The sequence below is a fragment of the Anastrepha obliqua genome, chromosome 1 (assembly GCF_027943255.1).
Source record: "Anastrepha obliqua isolate idAnaObli1 chromosome 1, idAnaObli1_1.0, whole genome shotgun sequence".
Lineage (NCBI taxonomy): Eukaryota > Metazoa > Arthropoda > Insecta > Diptera > Tephritidae > Anastrepha > Anastrepha obliqua.
In genome coordinates, this window is record NC_072892.1 from 87887328 (window position 1) to 87907720 (window position 20393).

General features: G+C 39.2%; 1 protein-coding gene across 1 annotated transcript; it reads left to right on the forward strand.

The window, feature by feature from the left end:
* The first annotated feature begins 17869 nt into the window (after positions 1 to 17869).
* On the forward strand, positions 17870 to 19936 carry LOC129235855 (uncharacterized). Its single transcript, XM_054869911.1, has 5 exons — positions 17870 to 18010; positions 18081 to 18223; positions 18279 to 18916; positions 19004 to 19719; positions 19793 to 19936. The coding sequence occupies exons 1-5, from the start codon at positions 17870 to 17872 to the stop codon at positions 19934 to 19936; spliced, it is 1782 nt and encodes a 593-aa protein (XP_054725886.1).
* The last annotated feature ends 457 nt before the right edge of the window (positions 19937 to 20393 follow it).

Genomic DNA, 20393 nt, shown 5'->3' on the forward strand with positions numbered 1-20393 from the left:
CTTTCATTTTATCTGCTGGTTTTCGCGTTAAGGCTGACTATTCGCAAGCACTCATCGAGGGAAATTCGGCCCAACATTTAGCAAATGATATGCTCGTACGTGCCAATAATACGGATTAGTTGGGAAATATTGAAAGAAGCATTTATTACTCAACATCTTCCGTTTGTAAACACACAATATTTTATTTCGATGCATTGATTCATTCTTTGTTTACAATCCATTTGACATTAGTGTGCCACTGTATTTTCTTAAAAGGAAATAACCTAATAGAGCACTGAAAGGAAATCATTAGTTTGGGATGTTCGTCAGCAATAGAAATTCAGCCAAAATAAAATAGTGAACGTTTTAAAAAAATGCGCTTCCTTATTTCTATTTGTAGATCGATGGGTTTTTAAACTTAAACCTGTTTGTGAAAGCATGTAATGGGCATACAAACAATGCAGCAAAACCAGAAAGTAGGCGTCTCAGTACGAGTATTCTATATTTACATGAAGAATTTCATAAGAAGCAGGAGTTTATATAGAAAAAAAAATAAATTTCATTTAGAAACGCACCATATTTAATTTTTGCTCTCTTATATTTCAATCAACCTGTTAGTACTTACATTTCTTTCAACTCGGGCTAGAAGGTTATGCGATTTTCTCGGATTCAATAAATGAAATAAATGTTTGAATTTTAGTTTTGAACCTGTGCGCCACACACACAAAAACCTGATTATAATCTTTCCATTCATTTGGTATTCTCAGTGCAGTACGAGGGATGTTCCTAATGGGTTAATAAGATATAAATTTTCATTATACAGTGATTTGATTTTACTTATGATTTTCTTTAGATATAACTAATAGTTTTTGATCCATCAGGGGAGTGCCAAAAAAGGAATTACCTAGAACTTAGTACAGAAGATTGTATGCAAATTTCGAAATAGTTTTGGACATATGAGTTCTAGGGGTTCTATCTAAAAGAAGCATGAGAAAATTAGAAGTAATATTTACGTTGAATATGAAAGAACCATCCTTACTCATTAGACTACTTACACGCCACGTTCTTATCGCGCGATACGAAAAACCACTACGTCTTAAACCATCATTCATAAACTATGTAAAGTTCATGCACTGTGCCGCGAAAAACAGACAATTTAAAGTTTTTAAGAAAAAATTATCACATAAACTGGGTAAAAATTCTTGCATAACCGTCTTTTAAAAACTTCAAAGCCTTATATTAGCTCACTAGACTTTCTAATTCTTGCTTAGGAACAGCTGAGCAAGTAACTCATCTTGGCTTAGGTGAAATGGTTGAAGTGCCGGTCTGGCACTCCTCAAGTAGCACTAAAGCGCCGTTCTTGACTCATCTTTTCATACGATTTCTCATTCAATTGCGATATTAGTCAGATAGAAACTCGTATGCAATTTTTAACTTTGTTAGGCGAAATCGAAGATCCGCGTACAACTATGCTCTATATACTTATATTTATGTATATGTGTATGTATTTCTGACGTCCAGGTTTGGAGTATAGTACGATATCTATAAGAACAATTGATTATACAGGGTCCGCCATATAACTTTACGGAATTAAAAATGCTATAAAAAAGAAACTACTCAATATTTTTCCAAACTGTTTTCTTTATTTTGAAGTACAATCCTTCCGGTTAATGACGGAATACAACTTCATTCATACGGCTGCCTCGGCTAGCCATGCACCATCCCATACGGCGTCATACCAAGGTCTGTACGCAAAATTCGTCTCAATGATGTCTCCGAAAGGTCCAATTGTTGAGAACGACGGTGAACTGATGTTCCTGGTGATTCACGAACACTCTCGGCCACAGCAGCAATATTTTCGGGTGTACGTACGGTTTTTGGTCGGTCACGCGTTGCTTTGTCAATAAGCAACCCAGTTTCTCTCACTTTTTTCGCAAAGTAACGCACATACGCTTCATCCGGTGCTTTTCTTCTTCCCATTGCCGTACGTAATTTTCGTACACATTCTGCAACATTACCATGATTTTCAAAGTAATATCGCAATATTTCCCAGCGTTCTTTGAGCGAATTCACAACTATTTTTGTTCAGCGAAAGAATAAAACTAATTTTCTGTCAAATCAGATGACAGCTAAGTGTTACCATTCTTCAAATAATACCTAGTTCAAATCCGTAACGATAGATGGCGGGCCCTATATATGGTACAGTAGGACGGGTCAATTTGTTTTTTGGTAAGTGAATTATTCTACCGCCAAATCATTTACAAATACCCCCTATGGAAAAAGTATTGCTCTCAAATGAATTTCGAACCTCCTTTTTTATAATTTTAGTTATTAATCTCCAATAATTTTCCTGATTATCTCAACATTTTTTGAAAGGGGGGGTACATGCATATTTACTTGGTTTTAGGGTACGAGGAACTATTTTTTATATATAATATATATTCTGTCAAAAAAGTACCCGGAACTGTTCAATAAAACACAAAATAATTGTTTAATCATCAAAATGTATTTTGTCGCCTTCAAAATAGGCTCCATTCGAAGCAGTACACATATTCCAGCGATTAGTCCAGTCATCAAAGCACTTTTTAAACGCGTTTGAAGAGATCTTCTTCCGCTCCTTCAAGCAGTACACATATTCCAGCGATTAGTCCAGTCATCAAAGCACTTTTTAAACGCGTTTGAAGAGATCTTCTTCCGCTCCTTCAACGAATTGTCCTTAATGGCCTCTAACGACTCAAAGCGGCGTCCGCGGAGTGGCAATTTAAGTTTTGAGAAAAGAAAAGAGTCACATAGGGCTAAATCCGGCGAAATCGGTGAATGCGGTGGTTGTTCGATTTCTTGGTCAAAAAAGTGTTCACAATATGAGTCTTGTGAGAGGGTGCGTTATCATGTTGCAAGGTCCATGATTTTTCTTTCAGGGGCCGTTTTCTATGCATATTCTCTCTCAAACGTCGCATAACTTTCAAAAATTTTTCTTTATTTACCGTAACCATTTGGAACGAATTCCGAGTGCCCAGCACCATGATATTCAAAGAAAACGAGAAGTTGGCTCTCACTTTTGACCGATTTTGTAGTAGGTCACGAGCTACCTCTCTAAAACTTAAATGATGGTTTTCCATCACCATTTCCTTGACTTTGTCGACGTTGGCATGCGTTGAAGACGTTGATGAGCGACCAGATCGGGGCATCTTTCCACGACTTCCTTATACCACTCATAGACCCGTGTTTTTGATAACATTTTCAGCGATTCGGCACACAGAATTCCGTTCGAACACACAAAATTTAAGACAAATTCTTTGTTCAATATTTTTATCCATAGTGAAAATCGCAGGGCACACCTGCGATTAACTGATATAACTAAATGCCGAAATTAAGCTAATTGACAGATCACGCTCAAACTCTGCGACACTATAGAGCACAGTTGTACCAACATTTCAGCAAAAAAAAATTTGACGTATTTGTAACACGCGCTTTTTAAATGAACAATTCCCGATCTTTTTTTGACAGAAGGTATGTTGCATATATGATGCATTAGAAAACAGTGGGCCACGAACTTGAACTGGAATGTTGTCCCCACAGTTGGATTGGTGTGAGCAAAATAAATACCAAAACTGAATTTCTCCTATCCAATACCCTTATACATACATATGTACACACACTTCAGTCGGTTGTCGGCGAAACAAAGCAGAGGAAACATTTAACGCGCTTTCTATAGAGTGCTTTCCTGAAATTCGTTTAGTGATCTTCAAGCTTGCTTTTAATTCATTAACTTTATGTACGCTCTCATCAACTTTGCCTCAACTTTCCTCAGAGTTGTTAATGATTCTTCAAATTACAATTTTTTTTAGATGATATGCATCTCAATATTCCCAGTGTGGTATTGCCGTTTTAATAATGCACGTAATGTCAGAATTGCACGTGCAATATCTGAATAAAATAAGATTTATAATTTAAAAATAAAACAAATATGCTTGTAAATGTATTCATCAATATTTTCAATTTTAGTTTTGTATTGATTACCTGTTTTTTTGAGATTTTTTACAAGTCTAGTACTCTTAAAAATAATGTTTGGTGCCAATAGTATGCAAGAGACTTGTATTTCATAGACTAAAATGAAAATATAAGTAAATAAAAAATAAAAAAGGAAATGTATACACTTTTCTCCATTATCTTCAATAATCCTTCACAGCTAAATTCACTCAGACTGATTCGTTACTAAGCTTTTCTCTGCAGGGTATACCACCTCCATTCTGCTTACAAATACATATACATATTGACTGTTTTAACTTATATATATATATGTATGTACGCCACTTTGGTCTTCCATAGCGCTAATCAAAGTGACCTACTGTGGAATCACAAAAGCAACAAAAACCAACAAAAACGTTGCTAAAAACAACAAAAATAACAGTCATCGCCTATTTCAGAACCACAAACCGACATTTTGCAACTCCATCATTTGCATTTCAATCGATTAAAATCTCTTGCTTCTTAGTTTGACTGGTTGCAATTGTTAGTGCGAATAAAACGTTGAGTAACCCGCCGCTAACGCAACAACAATTGAACTCAAAGGCCGCTACCAACGAGGCTTCACTGCATTAGCTACTCAGCTTAAGCATTGGGAATTACTGTTAGCAAATGAATGAATGAATAAACTAGCAAATGACTGAGTGCATGGAATGACTGACAGTGGTAATTTGCATATCTACAAATTCAGATCTTTTAATCCACTACTGGTGTAATATTGTTGTTGCCCGTCCATGAGTTGAAGTATTGTAGTATATTTGAAAGTGACAGCGGCTGAGTGAACGCCATAGCGAAGCGACTCTTACGACTACGTTTCGGAATGGACAACAGTGGCGCCACGGGTATTTTGGTTGGAACTAAAAATCCGCTTCGACTTGTCAGTAAATGACACAAAAACATTCTAAATAGTTGACAAAGTGTCTAATTGCATAACAATGAGTTGTTAGCGGCGGTGCGGCATAAAATACTTTATTTTGTAGCGTCAAAAAAGGGTCAACTTATCCGTACGCAAATTATTTATTTTACCTATAAATCGGTAGTTAGTTCGAAGCACCCAAATTGTGAGTAGTTTGACATTCAAATCCTATATTTTGTGACAAGATTTTCATGACAGGTGGTGATTTTAGGACTCATTTGAGAGTTTCATTATATCCTCCTCGGAATCTGAGTTATTGCTTACCAAAATTATCAATGAATAAACTCTGTCTGATGCGTCATAACGATGAGCATAACAGAATAATGGGATGCTACAACATTGCCGCAAGTAGCATAATACCAATTTTAAAAGAAAGGAAAGAAGAAAAAGAAAATAAGGAAAATTCAATATCCAGAAAGTTGAGTAACCAGTGCGCAAATTGTAGGAATCTCTTCTGAACTCTCTCAAGCCAAGCGATGTGAGATTCTATACATGGTATCTCAAGCTGATTAGAGAGACCTGGGAGAGACATAATCTCACAAAAACACAGGGAAAGTGTTGGTATTTTTGGGGCTACTAGTAGTCTAGAGTAACACAAATTTTATTCTTATGAAATGATCCACCGCCGATGTGTTGTCGGAATGTAAATTTTCTTAGCCTTTTACTTTCGATATTTTTATTTTTGCTGCCTTGAAAGTCCTAAATATTTCTTTACGCGAATCGCTTATGTAATAAGTCCTCGCAACTTCTAACTCACAGAATTTTAGCCATATAGTGATAATAAAAGGGGATCAGATTGGAGATACTTCTTCCGATTGGGGTTTTTGACATATCAGGCATGACTATTGTCAAACTAAATAGACAATTTTTTCAATATTTATTGAGATTTTATCATGGAAAGACTAACGCCTCACCAACGTTTACGAATCGTAGAATTGTATTACGAAAATCGACGCTCTGTGAAAAGAGTTTACCGCGCGCTCAGGCCAACTTATAGTGTACAAGGATGAGGCCCGTTTCTGGCTTAGTGGCTACGTCAATAAGCAGAATTGCCATATTTGGGCTGAAGAGCAACTCGAAGCCATTCAAGAACAGTCATTACGTCCATTGAAAACAACCGTTTGGTGAGGCCTATGGGTTGGGGGAATCATCGGCTCATATTTCTTCAAAGACAAGGCTGGCGCCAATGTAAAAGTGAACGACAAACGCTATCGCACCATGATAAACTTGATAAAATTTTTGATGCCGAAAATTGAAGCCCGACATTTCCATAACATTTGGATCCAACAAGACGGCGCTAAGTGCCATACAACCCGTGAAACAATGAATTTGAGCATCGAACTAAACTAAAGATCAATGTCGCTAAAGGCAGACCCGGTATCTCAACCGTATCGCCTCGGAGTCACTGGATGTTGACGGGCAGCAGTTTGAGTGCGCGCAGAAGTTTTGGAATCACAAAACACCTCCAAATTTTTACTATCCTCTGCCTCCGACGCATTCTAAGATTTGCTTAGGGTTACCAATCAGGTCGAGATTACCTGTGAAATATGAAGAATAAAATCGCAATGGATAGGTGACACCTTTCAAAAGGATGACGGTAATGTAGCCAAACATGCGCTGCGATTGAACCCGTTCCAACAGCAGGCTCTGTTGGAAGACCTCGAATAACCAGGCGAACCGAATCAGAAATGGCAATTCTCGGCTTATTATGGAGCAAATTTAGGGTCATATGAGGGCCTATGCTTCATTAGCAGTTAAAAGCAAAACGGAAATTGTATATGTATTTGAAAATTAACATAGTTGAGAATAGATATGAAAAAGGCATACACCTACGTTGATTTTGGCAGCTCCACGGGATGGTTGTTGTCTGTGAAGATTTTTTGCTTCGTAAAAAAGTAACTCTTGCGGCATTCATTGTGTTTTTTTTTATATGAGATTTTTAACTTTCATTGTAAAAGTAAGCAAAATTTTCAAAATACATATAGACATAAGCTTTTTGTTTTTCGATTTTCGAGAAGAAAACGATCGGAATCTGCAACACCAACTGAAATCAGAACGATTTTAGTTCTGATAATTTCTAATTGTGACTTGGATTTCGCAACAACCCTGAATTTTTGCCCATAAAAAGCAACATTAGTACTCTAGACCTTGAATCGCTTTTTTAACTACCATTTAATTACATGGCTTATCTTTTCTGCTTTCATGAATGTAACAAACTTGAACAATTCATGCTCTAACTTAACAAAAGGTAAATTTTTTATTCCATCCGAAAATGCAATATTACAGGACAAATAAACCTAAAACTATTTCAATTAAGCAATGAAATTTAAGATATTGCATGTGAAGAATTTTCTTTTGTTTTGGTTTCATATAAACAACTTTGTAAGTTTGCATCTCGAACTGCACACATAAAGTATATTGTATGATTATTTTTAATCAGTGTAGATTCAAATTACACAAAAGTTCAGTGAAGCGCATTAAAGCAGGCGGCAGAAGCAGCATCAGAAGCAACATTAAACTACAATAAACTGAGCAGAGCGTATTGCAGGCTACTGTATAATATTTTGCATCGCTGAGCCAAGAGATTCGTAAAGGCCACTCACTATTTAAATACTTTATATGTATCATACTTACACATACCACTAGAGCTCCTCATCACCCTTCCTTTATTCACCCATACCTCATACAGTGATCTTCGACTATCTGTGCTTTGTGATAACATTTCAAGTTAGAAAATGTGCTTTGAATTCTCTGCGGCGTTAGAATCTATGGACGATAGTTGGTTGGCAAGCGGGTGCTGGTGGATTGAATGTTGGTAAGAGTTTTGATTATAACGGACTATTCTGTGTGGGTTAGTCGGATACTAAAACTAACAGATGGCATAAAAAACAAACCTTTAGCCATGTGGAGGCAGATGAGAAAACAAGGCCAAACAGAGGCAATTTACATACGCCCTACAACTGGCCGAAGGCAAAAACAAATGAATGGAAAGTTTACAGTTGCAGGATAACATTCGCATTTTTGCCAATGCCTATGCTAGTAGTTATATTTTGATATAATTGTGTGTAGGTGTGTGATTGTTCCCGATTTTGTTGTATGGCATTGTCGTTTTTGTTGTTTTTGCTGATGTTGCCTGCCACTGCTTCCAGCCACATTTGCACTCTGGCTGTGCTTGTGTGTCAGCAGTATTATTCGTGCTTTCTAGGTCAGCTGCGCATGATCCCGAAAGGATGTTGCTAAGTAATATAACGGTGCGCTACTAGTTGGCCTGACCGGCTATTGGCTGATTGCCGTTTCGTTTCGTTTCGCACATTTCCCTCCTTGAAACTTCCGCTGCTCATTTTGGCTGTTGCTATTGTTTTTATTATTGTGAGGTAGCAGCCAGCCACTGGTTGCTGCTATCATTTTCAATTTTACTTTAGTTTTAAACTTTTACATTGTATATTTTTATCAGCTTAACGTGGTGTGTGCATAAAGGTTGGTAAAGAGATATGCTAGCGATTCCTTTTAATCTCTTAATGCCTGTATGTGTGTTTAATTCATGCTTATATGAACATTTATATATAATTTTATGCAAATATGAAAAATCCCGTAACAAAACGCAGCGAAAAATTATTTGGAGGGAGTCTTCAGCTAGTTTTTAGTTTAAATTATATTATTAGTTGAAGTAAAAAGTTCTCACTGGTTCCTGAAAGATTTCTTTCTTCTTCTTCTTAATTGGCGCGATAACCGCTTACGCGATTTTGGCCGAGATTAACAAAGCGCGCCAGTCGTTTCTTTCTCGTGCTAACCGGCGCCAATTGGACACACCAAGTGAAGCCAAGTCCTTCTCCACCTGATCTTTCCAACGCAGAGGAGGCCTTCCTCTTCCTCTGCTACCACCAGCTGGTACCGCATCGAATACTTTCAAAGCCGGAGCGTTTGTATCCATTCGGACGACATGACCCAGCCAACGAAGCCGCTGGATCTTTATTCGCTGCGCTATGCCTATGTCGTCGTAAAGCTCATACAGCTCATCGTTCCATCGTCTGCGATATTCGCCGTTGCCAACGTGCAAAGGTCCAAAAATCTTACGCAGAATCTTTCTCTCGAACACTCCAAGCGTCGCTTCATCGGATGTTGTCATCGTCCAAGCTTCTGCGCCATACGTTAGGACGGGCATGATGAGAGTCTTGTAGAGTGTTAATTTTGTTCGTCGAGAGAGGACTTTACTGCTCAATTGCCTACTTAGTCCAAAGTAGCATTTGTTGGCAAGAGAGATTCTACGTTGGATTTCAAGGCTGACATTGTTATCGGTGTTAATGCTGGTTCCTAAATAAACGAAGTCTTTTACAACCTCAAAATTATAACTGTCAACAGTGACGTGGGTGCCGATACGCGAGTGCGCCGACTGTTTGTTTGAAGACAGGAGGTACTTCGTTTTGTCCTCGTTCACCACCAAACCCATTCGCTTTGCCTCTTTATCCAGTTTGGAGAAAGCAGAACTAACAGCGCGGTTGTTAAGGCCGATGATGTCAATATCATCGGCATACGCCAGCAATTGTACGCTCTTATAAAAAATTGTGCCTGAGCGATTAAGTTCTGCGGCTCGTACGATGCTCTCCAACATCAGGTTAAAGAAGTCACACGACAGCGAGTCACCCTGTCTGAAACCTCGCTTGGTATCAAACGGCTCGGAGAGGTCCTTCCCAATTCTGACGGCGCTGCTGGTGTTGAGCAACGTCATCTTACATAGCCGTATTAGTTTTGCGGGGATACCAAATTCAGACATAGCGGCATACAGGTAACTCCTTTCCGTACTGTCGAATGCAGCTTTGAAGTCGACGAAAAGATGGTGTGTGTCGATTCTCCTTTCATGGGTCTTTTCCAAGATTTGGCGTATTGTGAATAGTTGGTCGATGGTAGACTTTCCAGGTCTGAAGCCACACTGATAAGGTCCAATCAGTTGGTTGATGGTGGGCTTCAGCCTTTCACACAATACGCTCGCTAGAACCTTATAGGCGATATTTAGAAGACTAATCCCGCGGTAATTGGCACAGATTGCAGGATCACCCTTCTTATGGATTGGGCAGAGCACACTTAAATTCCAATCGGCAGGCATGCTTTCATCCGACCATATTCTGCATAGGAGCTGATGCATGCACCTTACCAGCTCCTTGCCGCCATGTTTGAATAGCTCAGCCGGCAGTCCGTCGGCGCCCGCGGCTTTGTTGTTCTTTAGCCGCGTTATCGCTATTCTCACCTCGTCATGGTCGGGTAACGGAACGACAACTCCGTCGTCAACGATTGGGGTATCGGGATCTTCACATTCTCTATGACATGCGCAGCTGTCACCGTTTAACAGGTTCGAGAAGTGTTCCCTCCATAATTTAAGATTGCTCTGTACGTCAGTCACCAGATCGCCGTCTTTGTTCTTACAGGACAACGCCCCGGTCTTAAAACCTTCTGTAAGCCGCCGAACTTTCTGGTAAAATTTTCGGGCGTTGTTCCTATTGGCCAGCATCTCAAGCTCCTCGCACTCACGTATTTCGGCCTCTCGTTTCTTCTGTCGGATAATACGTCTCTCTTCCTTTTTTAGCTCTCTGTAGCGATCCCACATGGCTCGCGTTGCGCCCGATCGCAGCGTGGCTCTATAGGCGGCATCTTTTCTTTCGGCGGCAGCATGACATTCCTCGTCGTACCAATTGTTTTTTCGGGCTCGCCGGAATCCGATTTCTTCTTCGGCGGCGGTACGTAGGGAACGAGAAATGTTGCTCCATTGCTCGCGCATGCCGGTGTGTTGGGCAGTGCTCTCCGAGAGCAGGAGTGAGAGTCGAGTGGCGAATCTTCTGGCTGTCTGTTGTGATTGCAGCTTTTCGATGTCGAACATTCTTTGCGTAGGTAGATGTACGTTTTTTGCTGCACAGAGGCGTGTGCGCAGTTTGGCTGCAACAAGGTAATGATCCGAGTCGATATTGGGTCCTCGGATCGTACGTACATCTAATACACTAGAAGCGTGTCTTCCATCTATCACAACATGATCGATCTGGTTTCGCGTTTTTCGATCTGGAGACAGCCAGGTAGCTTGGTGAATCTTCTTATGCTGGAATCTGGTGCTACAGACTACCATGTTTCGGGCCCCGGCGAAGTCGATCAGCCTCTGTCCGTTACCGGATGTTTCGTTGTGCAGGCTGAATTTTCCGACTGTGGGACCAAAAATTCCCTCCTTGCCCACCCTGGCGTTGAAGTCGCCAAGCACGATTTTTATGTCGTGGCGGGGGCAGCGCTCATAGGAACGTTCCAAGCGCTCATAGAAAGAATCCTTGGTCGCATCGTCCTTCTCTTCCGTCGGGGCGTGGGCGCAAATTAGCGAGATGTTGAAAAATCGCGCTTTGATGCGGATTGTTGCGAGACGCTCGTCCACCGGAGTGAACGACAGGACTTGGCGACGAAGTCTCTCTCCCACAACAAATCCGACACCGAATTTGCGCTCCTTTACATGGCAGCTGTAGTAGACGTCGCAAGGTCCTATGTTTTTCTTACCTTGCCCCGTCCATCGCATCTCTTGGATGGCAGTGATGTCAGCCTTTACTCTCACGAGGACATCAACCAGCCGGGCAGAGGCACCTTCCCCATTAAGGGACCGGACATTCCAGGTGCATGCCCTCAAATCGTATTCCTTATTTCGTTTGCAGGGGTCGTCATCAGTGTTGGAAGTTCTCATCCGAGGCTTTGTTGCTGTTTTCATTGGGGGGGCTTTTTAAGTGGCGGGTCCCAAACCCAGCGCACAACCAGCTATGCTGGGATGCTTCGCCTTCTCACTTTAGCTCACTCCCGAACGGGTGTTCGGAAGCTAACCAGAGGATACGTGGGCTAATCCCGGACGTTGTGAGCTGCTTGAACCATATGTAGAAGAATCGTCCTGGCCACTCCCAAGTGAATGGCGATCAGTAACTTTCCCCACTTGCGTGGACTTCTACACATGGAACCATCCTCCAAGATTTCTTTAGTCACCAATATTCACGATACACACAAGTAAAATTTAGGGCTGAAATTAGACTGGCACCTAACTCAGTTAGAAATTTAAGCCTTAAATTTAACCCTTTTTACCGAATAAAAATTTAAATGATTAATTGGCAATACATTTGTTTCAGATCCTCTGCGCAACCCTGTGAAGCATGTGGGTGTTAAGCAGATACTTAGATGATACTTTGATTAATCCCGGAAGTTGTGAGCTGCTTGAACCAACCAGTGCTACTTTGGACTAAGTAGGCAATTGAGTAGTAAAGTCCTCTCTCGACGAACAAAACTAACACCCTACAAGATTCTCATCACGCCCGTTCTAACTTATGGCGCAGAAGCGTGGACAATGACAATATCCGATCAAGCGTCGCTTGGAGTGTTTGAGAGAAAGATTCTGCGCAAGATTTTTGGACCTTTGCACGTTGTCAACGGCGAATATCGCAGACGATGAGTTGTATGAGCTTTACGACGACATAGACAAAGTGCAGCGAATAAAGATCTAGCGGGTACGCTAGCTGGGTCGTGTCGTCCGAATGGACGCTCCGCCTCTGAAAGTATTCGATGTGGTAACAGCTAGTGGTAGCAGCCTCCTTTGCGTTGGAAAAATTAGGTGGAGAAGGACTTGGCTTCACTTGGTGTGTCCAACTGGCGCCGGTTAGCACGAGAAAGAAACGGCCAAAATTGCGTAAGCGGATATCGCACCAATTAAGAAGAAGAAGAAGATACTATTATTAAGTCAAAAATGTTAACCCCGATATATACTACATACATACTAAAACCAATTAAGCTAGGAAACTGAAACGTGGCTTGAATGTTTTATATAAATTGTACTTAGTCCTGCAATAAATTCTCTTACAAATTTTACAGTGCATACGGCGAGAATTAATTCACAGAAAAGTGTAAAAGTAGAGAATGTTTGTTTATTACTTTTCCCCAAACGTCTGAAGTAGCAGGCAGAAAAAAAGTGGTTGTCCTCGCGTGGTTCGAACCAGTGCAACCATAAAAGCCGATCGACCAGGTCAATGTCAGGACTAATTAAAGATGATCTCCACATGAAAGCATTAAATCTTAACCAAATTTTTATGTATAGCTACTAGGGTTTGAAAAAAATTAACGTATTATATCATTCAATTCGGCTGCAAAGTCGCCCCAGCGGAGGTAGGGGTGTAAACATACACTCCTGAATCGAAAAATCCAGGTGGGCTTCCGGGATGTTGTATCCTGTATGGCGAAACAACAACCTGAGCTCCAGTTGAAAGGTTAGGCTCTTAAAGTCGAATGTGCTGCCGGAACTGCTATACAGTAGCTGTACTTGGAAAGTCACCACCGCTATAAACAGCCGCTAACAAGTTTTTGTCAACCGCTGTCTAAAGATTATATTCCCTAATAATAAAAAAATGTCAAACAAGGAATTGCTGAAAAAGCAAACAGTGTCCCGCTAGGCGTTTGGATTAGAAGACAGAAATGCATGTGGGTTAGTCACGGTTTACGCAAAGAGTGGTTGGTCACAGCGAGAGGAAGAGTGCCTGGCAGACCAAGAGAAATCTGGAAAAGAACTGTGGATCGCGAGACGGGTTAAGCTGGAAACAGGTGAAGGCGTTATTCAGTAATCGGACGAGATGGCGCGTAGGTGTTGCTGGTGCTCTATGTCCCGGTAAGGATTTACGGAAACAATGATAATGATGATAATTCAATTTAAAGTAGATAAAACCTACTTCTTACACAGAGAATTATTATTGGTTTTATTATTATTATTACCTACATTGACACATACATAGAGAAGGTACATACAAATTGTTGTACATTCCTGTACAATATAATGCATAAATCTCATATCACTGTTGTGAGTTTCTGTTCAGGTAGACATCCAACTTTCTCTCATCATTTTGGTGGTCTTCCTGGCCATCTTCTTCCTTCTAATTTCTTTTAAAAAATTTTACTCACTATAAAAGCAAAACACAAAGGGGAAAGACTCAGGTAGAGTGAATGTGGTGAATTGGCTGTTCGTGATTTATTGGAAGAGGGAATGTAGGAACTACTTGACTTGAAATTTACTTCCCAACCAAAAGAGGATTGCTGATTCTTTAATAAAGGAAATGTTATTGATTGGAACAGACCATATCTTAATTTCATTTACCAGCTTCCATAGTGAACTTTGAGATACATTTTGTTCTAATGCTGTTTGTTTCTAAGGTTAGGAGTCATCATTTCCTCAGCTAATTGGTCTGTTTGCGGCCGCCGTAGCCGAACGGGTTGGTGCGTGACTACCATGCGGAATTCACAAAGAGAACGTAGGTTCGAATCTCGGTGAAACACCAAAATTAAGAAAAAGTTTTCCTAATAGTCGTCGCCCCTCGGCAGACAATGGCAAACCTCCGAGTGTATTTCTGCCATGGAAAAGCTCATCATAAAAATATCTGCCGTTCGGAGTCGGTTTGAAACTGTAGGCCCCTCCATTTGTGTAACAACTTCAAGACGCACACCACAAATAGGAGGAGGAGCTCGGTCAAACACCCAAAAAGGATGTACGCGTTTGAGCATAGTCTAATGCTTCAAAAAAAGTATTTGAAGTTTTTGTGGCTGGTTGTCTTAGTTGTTGCACCATTCCAAAATAAAAGTCGAAAAGAGAACTCATCAGACGTCATCACGGGAAATGTGATGCTTTCAAAACGTGAGATCAACTAAGGCAAGTTTTGAATCTCAATATTTTTATTAAAAACATGGCATATTCCATAACGTCATTAGATAGAGATATTTCGAGGGTAGCTGAAATGTTCTACAAAGGTAAGACGGCAGAAAAAATGTATGCTATTATATGCAAATATATGGATCTATAATGTTCCAAAGCTATAATGGAACAATATCAAATCATATAGTTTATCAATAACACTAAGTTAACCAAGCAATTTTGTTAACCAAGATATTTATCTTAAGAAATATAGGGATTTGTATTAATTGCATGAGAACTATCAGTATCGATAATTATCGTTTGGCTATGAAACTCCGGGGCGGACATTTGCCGGAGGCCAGATTATACGAGGGGTGCCTTTTATATTTCGAGATTTGGCAACCCTGGTGTTGCAATCTGGCAACTGACAGCTGTATCGCAAAGTTTGACATTTTTTGGCTTTTACGTACTCAGAACGTTTTGAAATACCAGCGCTATTTGTGTTGTTTACAGTAACTTAAAAGATTCATCTCGGTCCAAAAATGGAATTAAATCGTGAACATTTTCGTGCGATTATTTTTTACAACTTTCGACGTGGATTAACTCAGCAACATTGCATGTATGAACTTAATTCAGTTTTTGGCGATGAAGCTCCATCAAGGACCAGTGTTTATCGATGGTATGGTGAATTCAATCGTGGTCGTAGTTCATTCCAAGACGAATTTCGTGAAGGTCGTCCAAAAGCAGTTGTTGTTCCGAAAACCATTGATGCTGTGCGCGAACTGATATTGCAAGATCGTCATGTGACCTATCGTGAGATTGAGACAATCTTAGGCATTAGTGGGACCAGCATACATTCAATATTGCATAAACATTTGACTGTCAAAAAAATGTGTCAATCAATTTGTGTCAATCGCTCAAAAAAAGGCTCGTGTCGATTGGTCGAAGGAAATGCTCAAAAAATACGATCGCGGGGCTTCGAAACACGTCTATGACATCGTGACAGGTGATGAATCATGGATTTACGCGTATGAGCCCGAAAGTAAACAGCAGTCGACTGTATGCGTGTTTCAAGATGAGCCAAATCCAACAAAAGTTGTTCGCGCACGAAGCACTTCCAAGCACTTCCATGGTCGTCTGTTTTTTCGGAAAAACTGGACATGCCGCAACCGTACCACTAGAACAACACAGAACAGTAAATTCTGAGTGGTACACAACCATTTTTTTGCCAGTTGTCTTCCAAGAAATTGGGAAAACCAATCGCCAAAGACGGATCACTCTTCACCAGGACAATGCGAGCTCTCACACATCGGCTCAAACAACTGCATTTTCGAGCACCCAAAACATCGAATTAATGGGTCATCCGCCGTATAGTCCTGACTTGGTACCGAATGACTTCTTTTTATTCCCGTTCGTAAAAAACAAACTGAGAGGTGAACGTTTTTCGACACCTGAAGAAGCGGTTGCGGCATTCAGAATGCATGTTTTGGAGGTACCTCAGTCAGAGTGGCAAAAGTGCTTCGACAATTGGTTCAAACGCATGCAAAAGTGTTTAGATCTTCATGGAGAGTATTTTGAAAAACAATAAAGTGATTTTCGATAATTAAAATTTGTTTTTGTTCTCTAATCCCGACATATAAAAGGCACCCCTCGTAATGAAACAAATTCATTCAAACAATAAATTATTTCTGTTTTGTATTAAGCTTTTAAAAAACACCAAACAAATTTGATGTCTATTAATTATCTAAAGAAAAAAAACAATATTTTTATGAGAAAACATAACATTCCAGACTCAGAATTTTAATGGATCACAACAAAAAATCGTAAGAGAATCGAAGTTTTGAAGGTATTAATATTTAATTGGGAGTTATTTTTATAGTGCGACAGCTCTCGCCGGGTTTTCATCGACTCCGCAGAATTAATATAGATTCTTGTTCCATTCAACTTTCAAACCTGCCACTAACTCTGATTTACTATATGTGCGGTGATTCTTTAATCTTTGACCAAATAACTGCTCATTGGCATTTAAATCAGTTGACTGTGGTGGGGTTTCAAACACATGAGAACAAGTGCGCACAACGTGTTCTTTGTACTTTGGATCATGATTTTGGTAAAAAAAACTTCGTGGTTTATTCAAAGTGTAGCGCCAATTATATATAATATATATAGGTCCAGAAGAAATGAAAAGTAGCAAAAGGATCATATGTTATTTAATGATAATAAGCCAAATAATTCACAAGGAGTGTTATAAGATCGAATCCGAAAAATTTAAGGAGTGCAAAGCAAAATATATTAATATTTTCAGCACTCTCCAATATTAGGAAAACAAGTGACTTTTAAATAATATAATTTTATGCAAAGTAAAATTGAGGCTTGATCTAAGAACTTAAGTCTATCCATAACGCGTAAAATATAATACTTATGGTGCGCACATTGACCAATGTATCGTAGTCCCTTACCGCAGCCCGTAGAGAACACAAAATTGAGCAAAACTCATCCCGTCGAGAACAACTGCGTTCTTTTAGTTACGTATTTACACAATACATCGGTTTGTGTGTATATATGTTTGGTTGTATCTACACAATGTTCCCATTAATATTTTTACTTACACACTTTTTCACACATCCGCGTTATCAGTTACAATTTTTCATTGTTTAATAAACCAAAGTCAAAAACCAACAAATGAAAATAATTGATTTAGCTATAATTAACATCATTCAACATAGTTTTTAAGTTATTTTAACAAAAATTATATGGTTTCTAGGTTTATTTTGTAAAGTTTTCGAAATGTATTGTGAGGCAACACTGTGTGGTGAGAGAGCAATCAGCTGACACGATTCTACCGAAATTTGAAAAATCCTACGATAAAATCTACGATACTACGGAACGGAACGGTGGGGATTTTTTATTTACATAGTTTCATCGTAACAGCTGACACGATCCTGCGTTTAGGTCGGTGAATGTGCGCACCATTTCTGTTGCCCGTAGGATACACAAAATTGAGCTACACTTATGCCCAAAGAAAACAACAACACTGTGTGGTGAGAGAGCAATCAGCTGACACGTTTCTATGGAAACAATTCAAAATCCCACGTCAGCGATCTACAATACTAAGGAATGGTGGTGATTTTTCATTTACCTGGGGCTTTCATTAGTTTCATCGTGTCAGCTGAAGCTGTACTTATGAATATAAATTGGAAGAAAAGAACTAGAAGTTCTCATTACTTTTTTGAGTTCCATTGAGTTAAATACGTTAGTACTGCCGAGCGGATAAAATCATGTCGTTGGTGTTCTCTGGTGAAAATTTGGAACCTGATGGCCCTGGAAGCAGCGAGGTGTTTTTTACGCCAGATAAAAAGGCGTACACAGAGGACAACATATTGATTTACAATATTCTCGTATACAACATTCCAAGAAGGGTGAGAGCTATAATTTCATTATTATTGTTAATGGAATTTTCTAAATTATGAATGTCATGTGTTGCTGCAGTTGAAGGACGCCGATATAAGTCGTTATTTTTCTAAGTTTGGTATGATTTCGGAAGTACGCCTAGTGTATGATAAAAAGAGATCTCGTCGTTCTTCGCCGACAGTAGGATTTGTGAACTTTGTCGAACCAGAAAGTGCTTACAGGTAAAATACTTTAAATGAAAATGAAGTACCTCCTGATTTCTCATACAATATTTAGAGTATTGCAGAAATTTAATCACCGTATAAGAGGTTCACGTGTTGGGGTCAAAGCTGGCAGTAGTTTGAATCAGCCTGATGCCGAAAAGGCATATAGCCAAGAGAAATGTGGAACCCAACAAAAGAAAGCTAAAACTCCGAACGTTGCTACGAAACTTGGGCTGAATATGCTATCGCTAAATGATGATTGCTTAGAGATTATATGTGGCCTATTAGGGCTACGAGATCAAGTACGTTTTGCGCGAGTATGCAATCGTTTTCAAGTAATATTCCAAATGTTATCCAGACGCGCATATAAAAGGTTCGAATTTCGTAAAACCATAGGGATGACATTATGGGAGATATGGGACTTCTTTCGTTTTGCTGGCAAAAATATTGAAGAAGTGGCTGGCGAAGTACCATATGTGAATCGTGAACGCATCATTACATTTATTAGAACGTGCTGCGTCAACTTAAAACGAATCACATTGTTCGATAGTGAAATGGAGTCCGATTGCCTGAAGAAATTACTTCGCAGTTTTCCTCTATTACGGGAGTTACATTTGCATACTTGCGATGTAGATGACCTCTCAATACAATATCTGCAATATTTGACTCAATTAGAGAGCCTGACTCTCTCCGTTAATTCTGCGATAACAGGTAAAACAGCTGGTCTTATAGTATAACGAAAAACTTGCCCTGAAATATGAATACATGCATAAATATTTACATTTTCTTTGTTTGCAGGCAAATTTATGAACTCGCTGGTACAGCTGAAGGTTCTAAATTTGTATGGTTGTAGAAATATTCAAACTTCCAATATGGTTGAAATATGCCGTTCCATGCCGAACTTAAAATCGCTTGACATACGTCGTTGTAAACGGCTATCGCCAATCTTTTTCGACACCTTGGCAGAACATTGTCAGCAACTCGAAATATTGAAAATGTCTTGCCCAGATTTTCCATATGAGCATATAACATTATTACCTCGACTGAAACACATTGAATTGTTACTCCGCACTTCTGTTTTGGTATCACCTACACAGATTTTTTTCAAATTGGTCGAAAATAAGTCGCAGCAACTAGAAACCTTAAAAATCTATGGCGCAAATTCAATCAATCCTCAAGAAATAAGTTCCATATCAAAATTGGAAAAACTGAAATCATTATATTGCACAAATAATCAAGCAATCGACGATGACGCGCTTCGAAAACTTTGCCAATTAGAGCAACTTGAAGAGCTGGTTATCAAAAACAGTGGCAATATAACAAATGAAGCTCTGATAAAACTGTTGCGAAGTTGCAAGCATCTGCGTCACTTAAATATACAATTTTGCAAAAAAATTACTTGTGAATTCGTCTTAGAAGCCATAAATATATTAAAAGATCGTAAAGGAAGATCTCAACTTCCATTCGTCCTTTTTGTATACGGAACATCTATAGATAAATATGGAATTTCAGAGGTGTGTATTAAGAATATTGGCTATCGACAATAGCGGTAATTGTCATATCTTTTCACTTTTTCCTTTCATGCAGTTTCAGAAATACACGGAGGCTGAGAAAGAGTCACTTATCAAAATAGTGTTCGAAATATTAACTGTTGATATAAGAATTCCTAGCAACGATATTTACGACTTGTGGGATAGCGATGATTGGTACTTGTTGTATTCTTACCGATGAGGTTGATGATTTCTACTTCCCAGACTCGGACATGGAAGAAAATTACGGTAATTAATTTTCCAATGAAATCTGTGGCTGCATCTAATCATATGACATAGTAGCTTAAGTTAATTTGATTCTAAACAATTATAAAATAAAATAATATAAGAAGTAACGATAACTCTTAAAATAGTACGCTAATAAGAAAACAATTTAAGTTTTATCGTAAGTCGACTTAAGCTATATGGCATACGTCCGCAGAAATTTATTTATGAACAAATTGAAATGCCGTTTTCATTTATAACCTACAGATAACCGGTGAGTGACGTCTATGTTGAGCAGATGCCGATGGAGCAGCTTACTTAATTGGTTTGCTACATACTGTGTATGTGGAACGAAAAATATGTATTTATAATTTCGTATTAAGTCTTTGAATATTTTTGCAACTCTAATTTTGTTTGAAATAAATATGGGATAA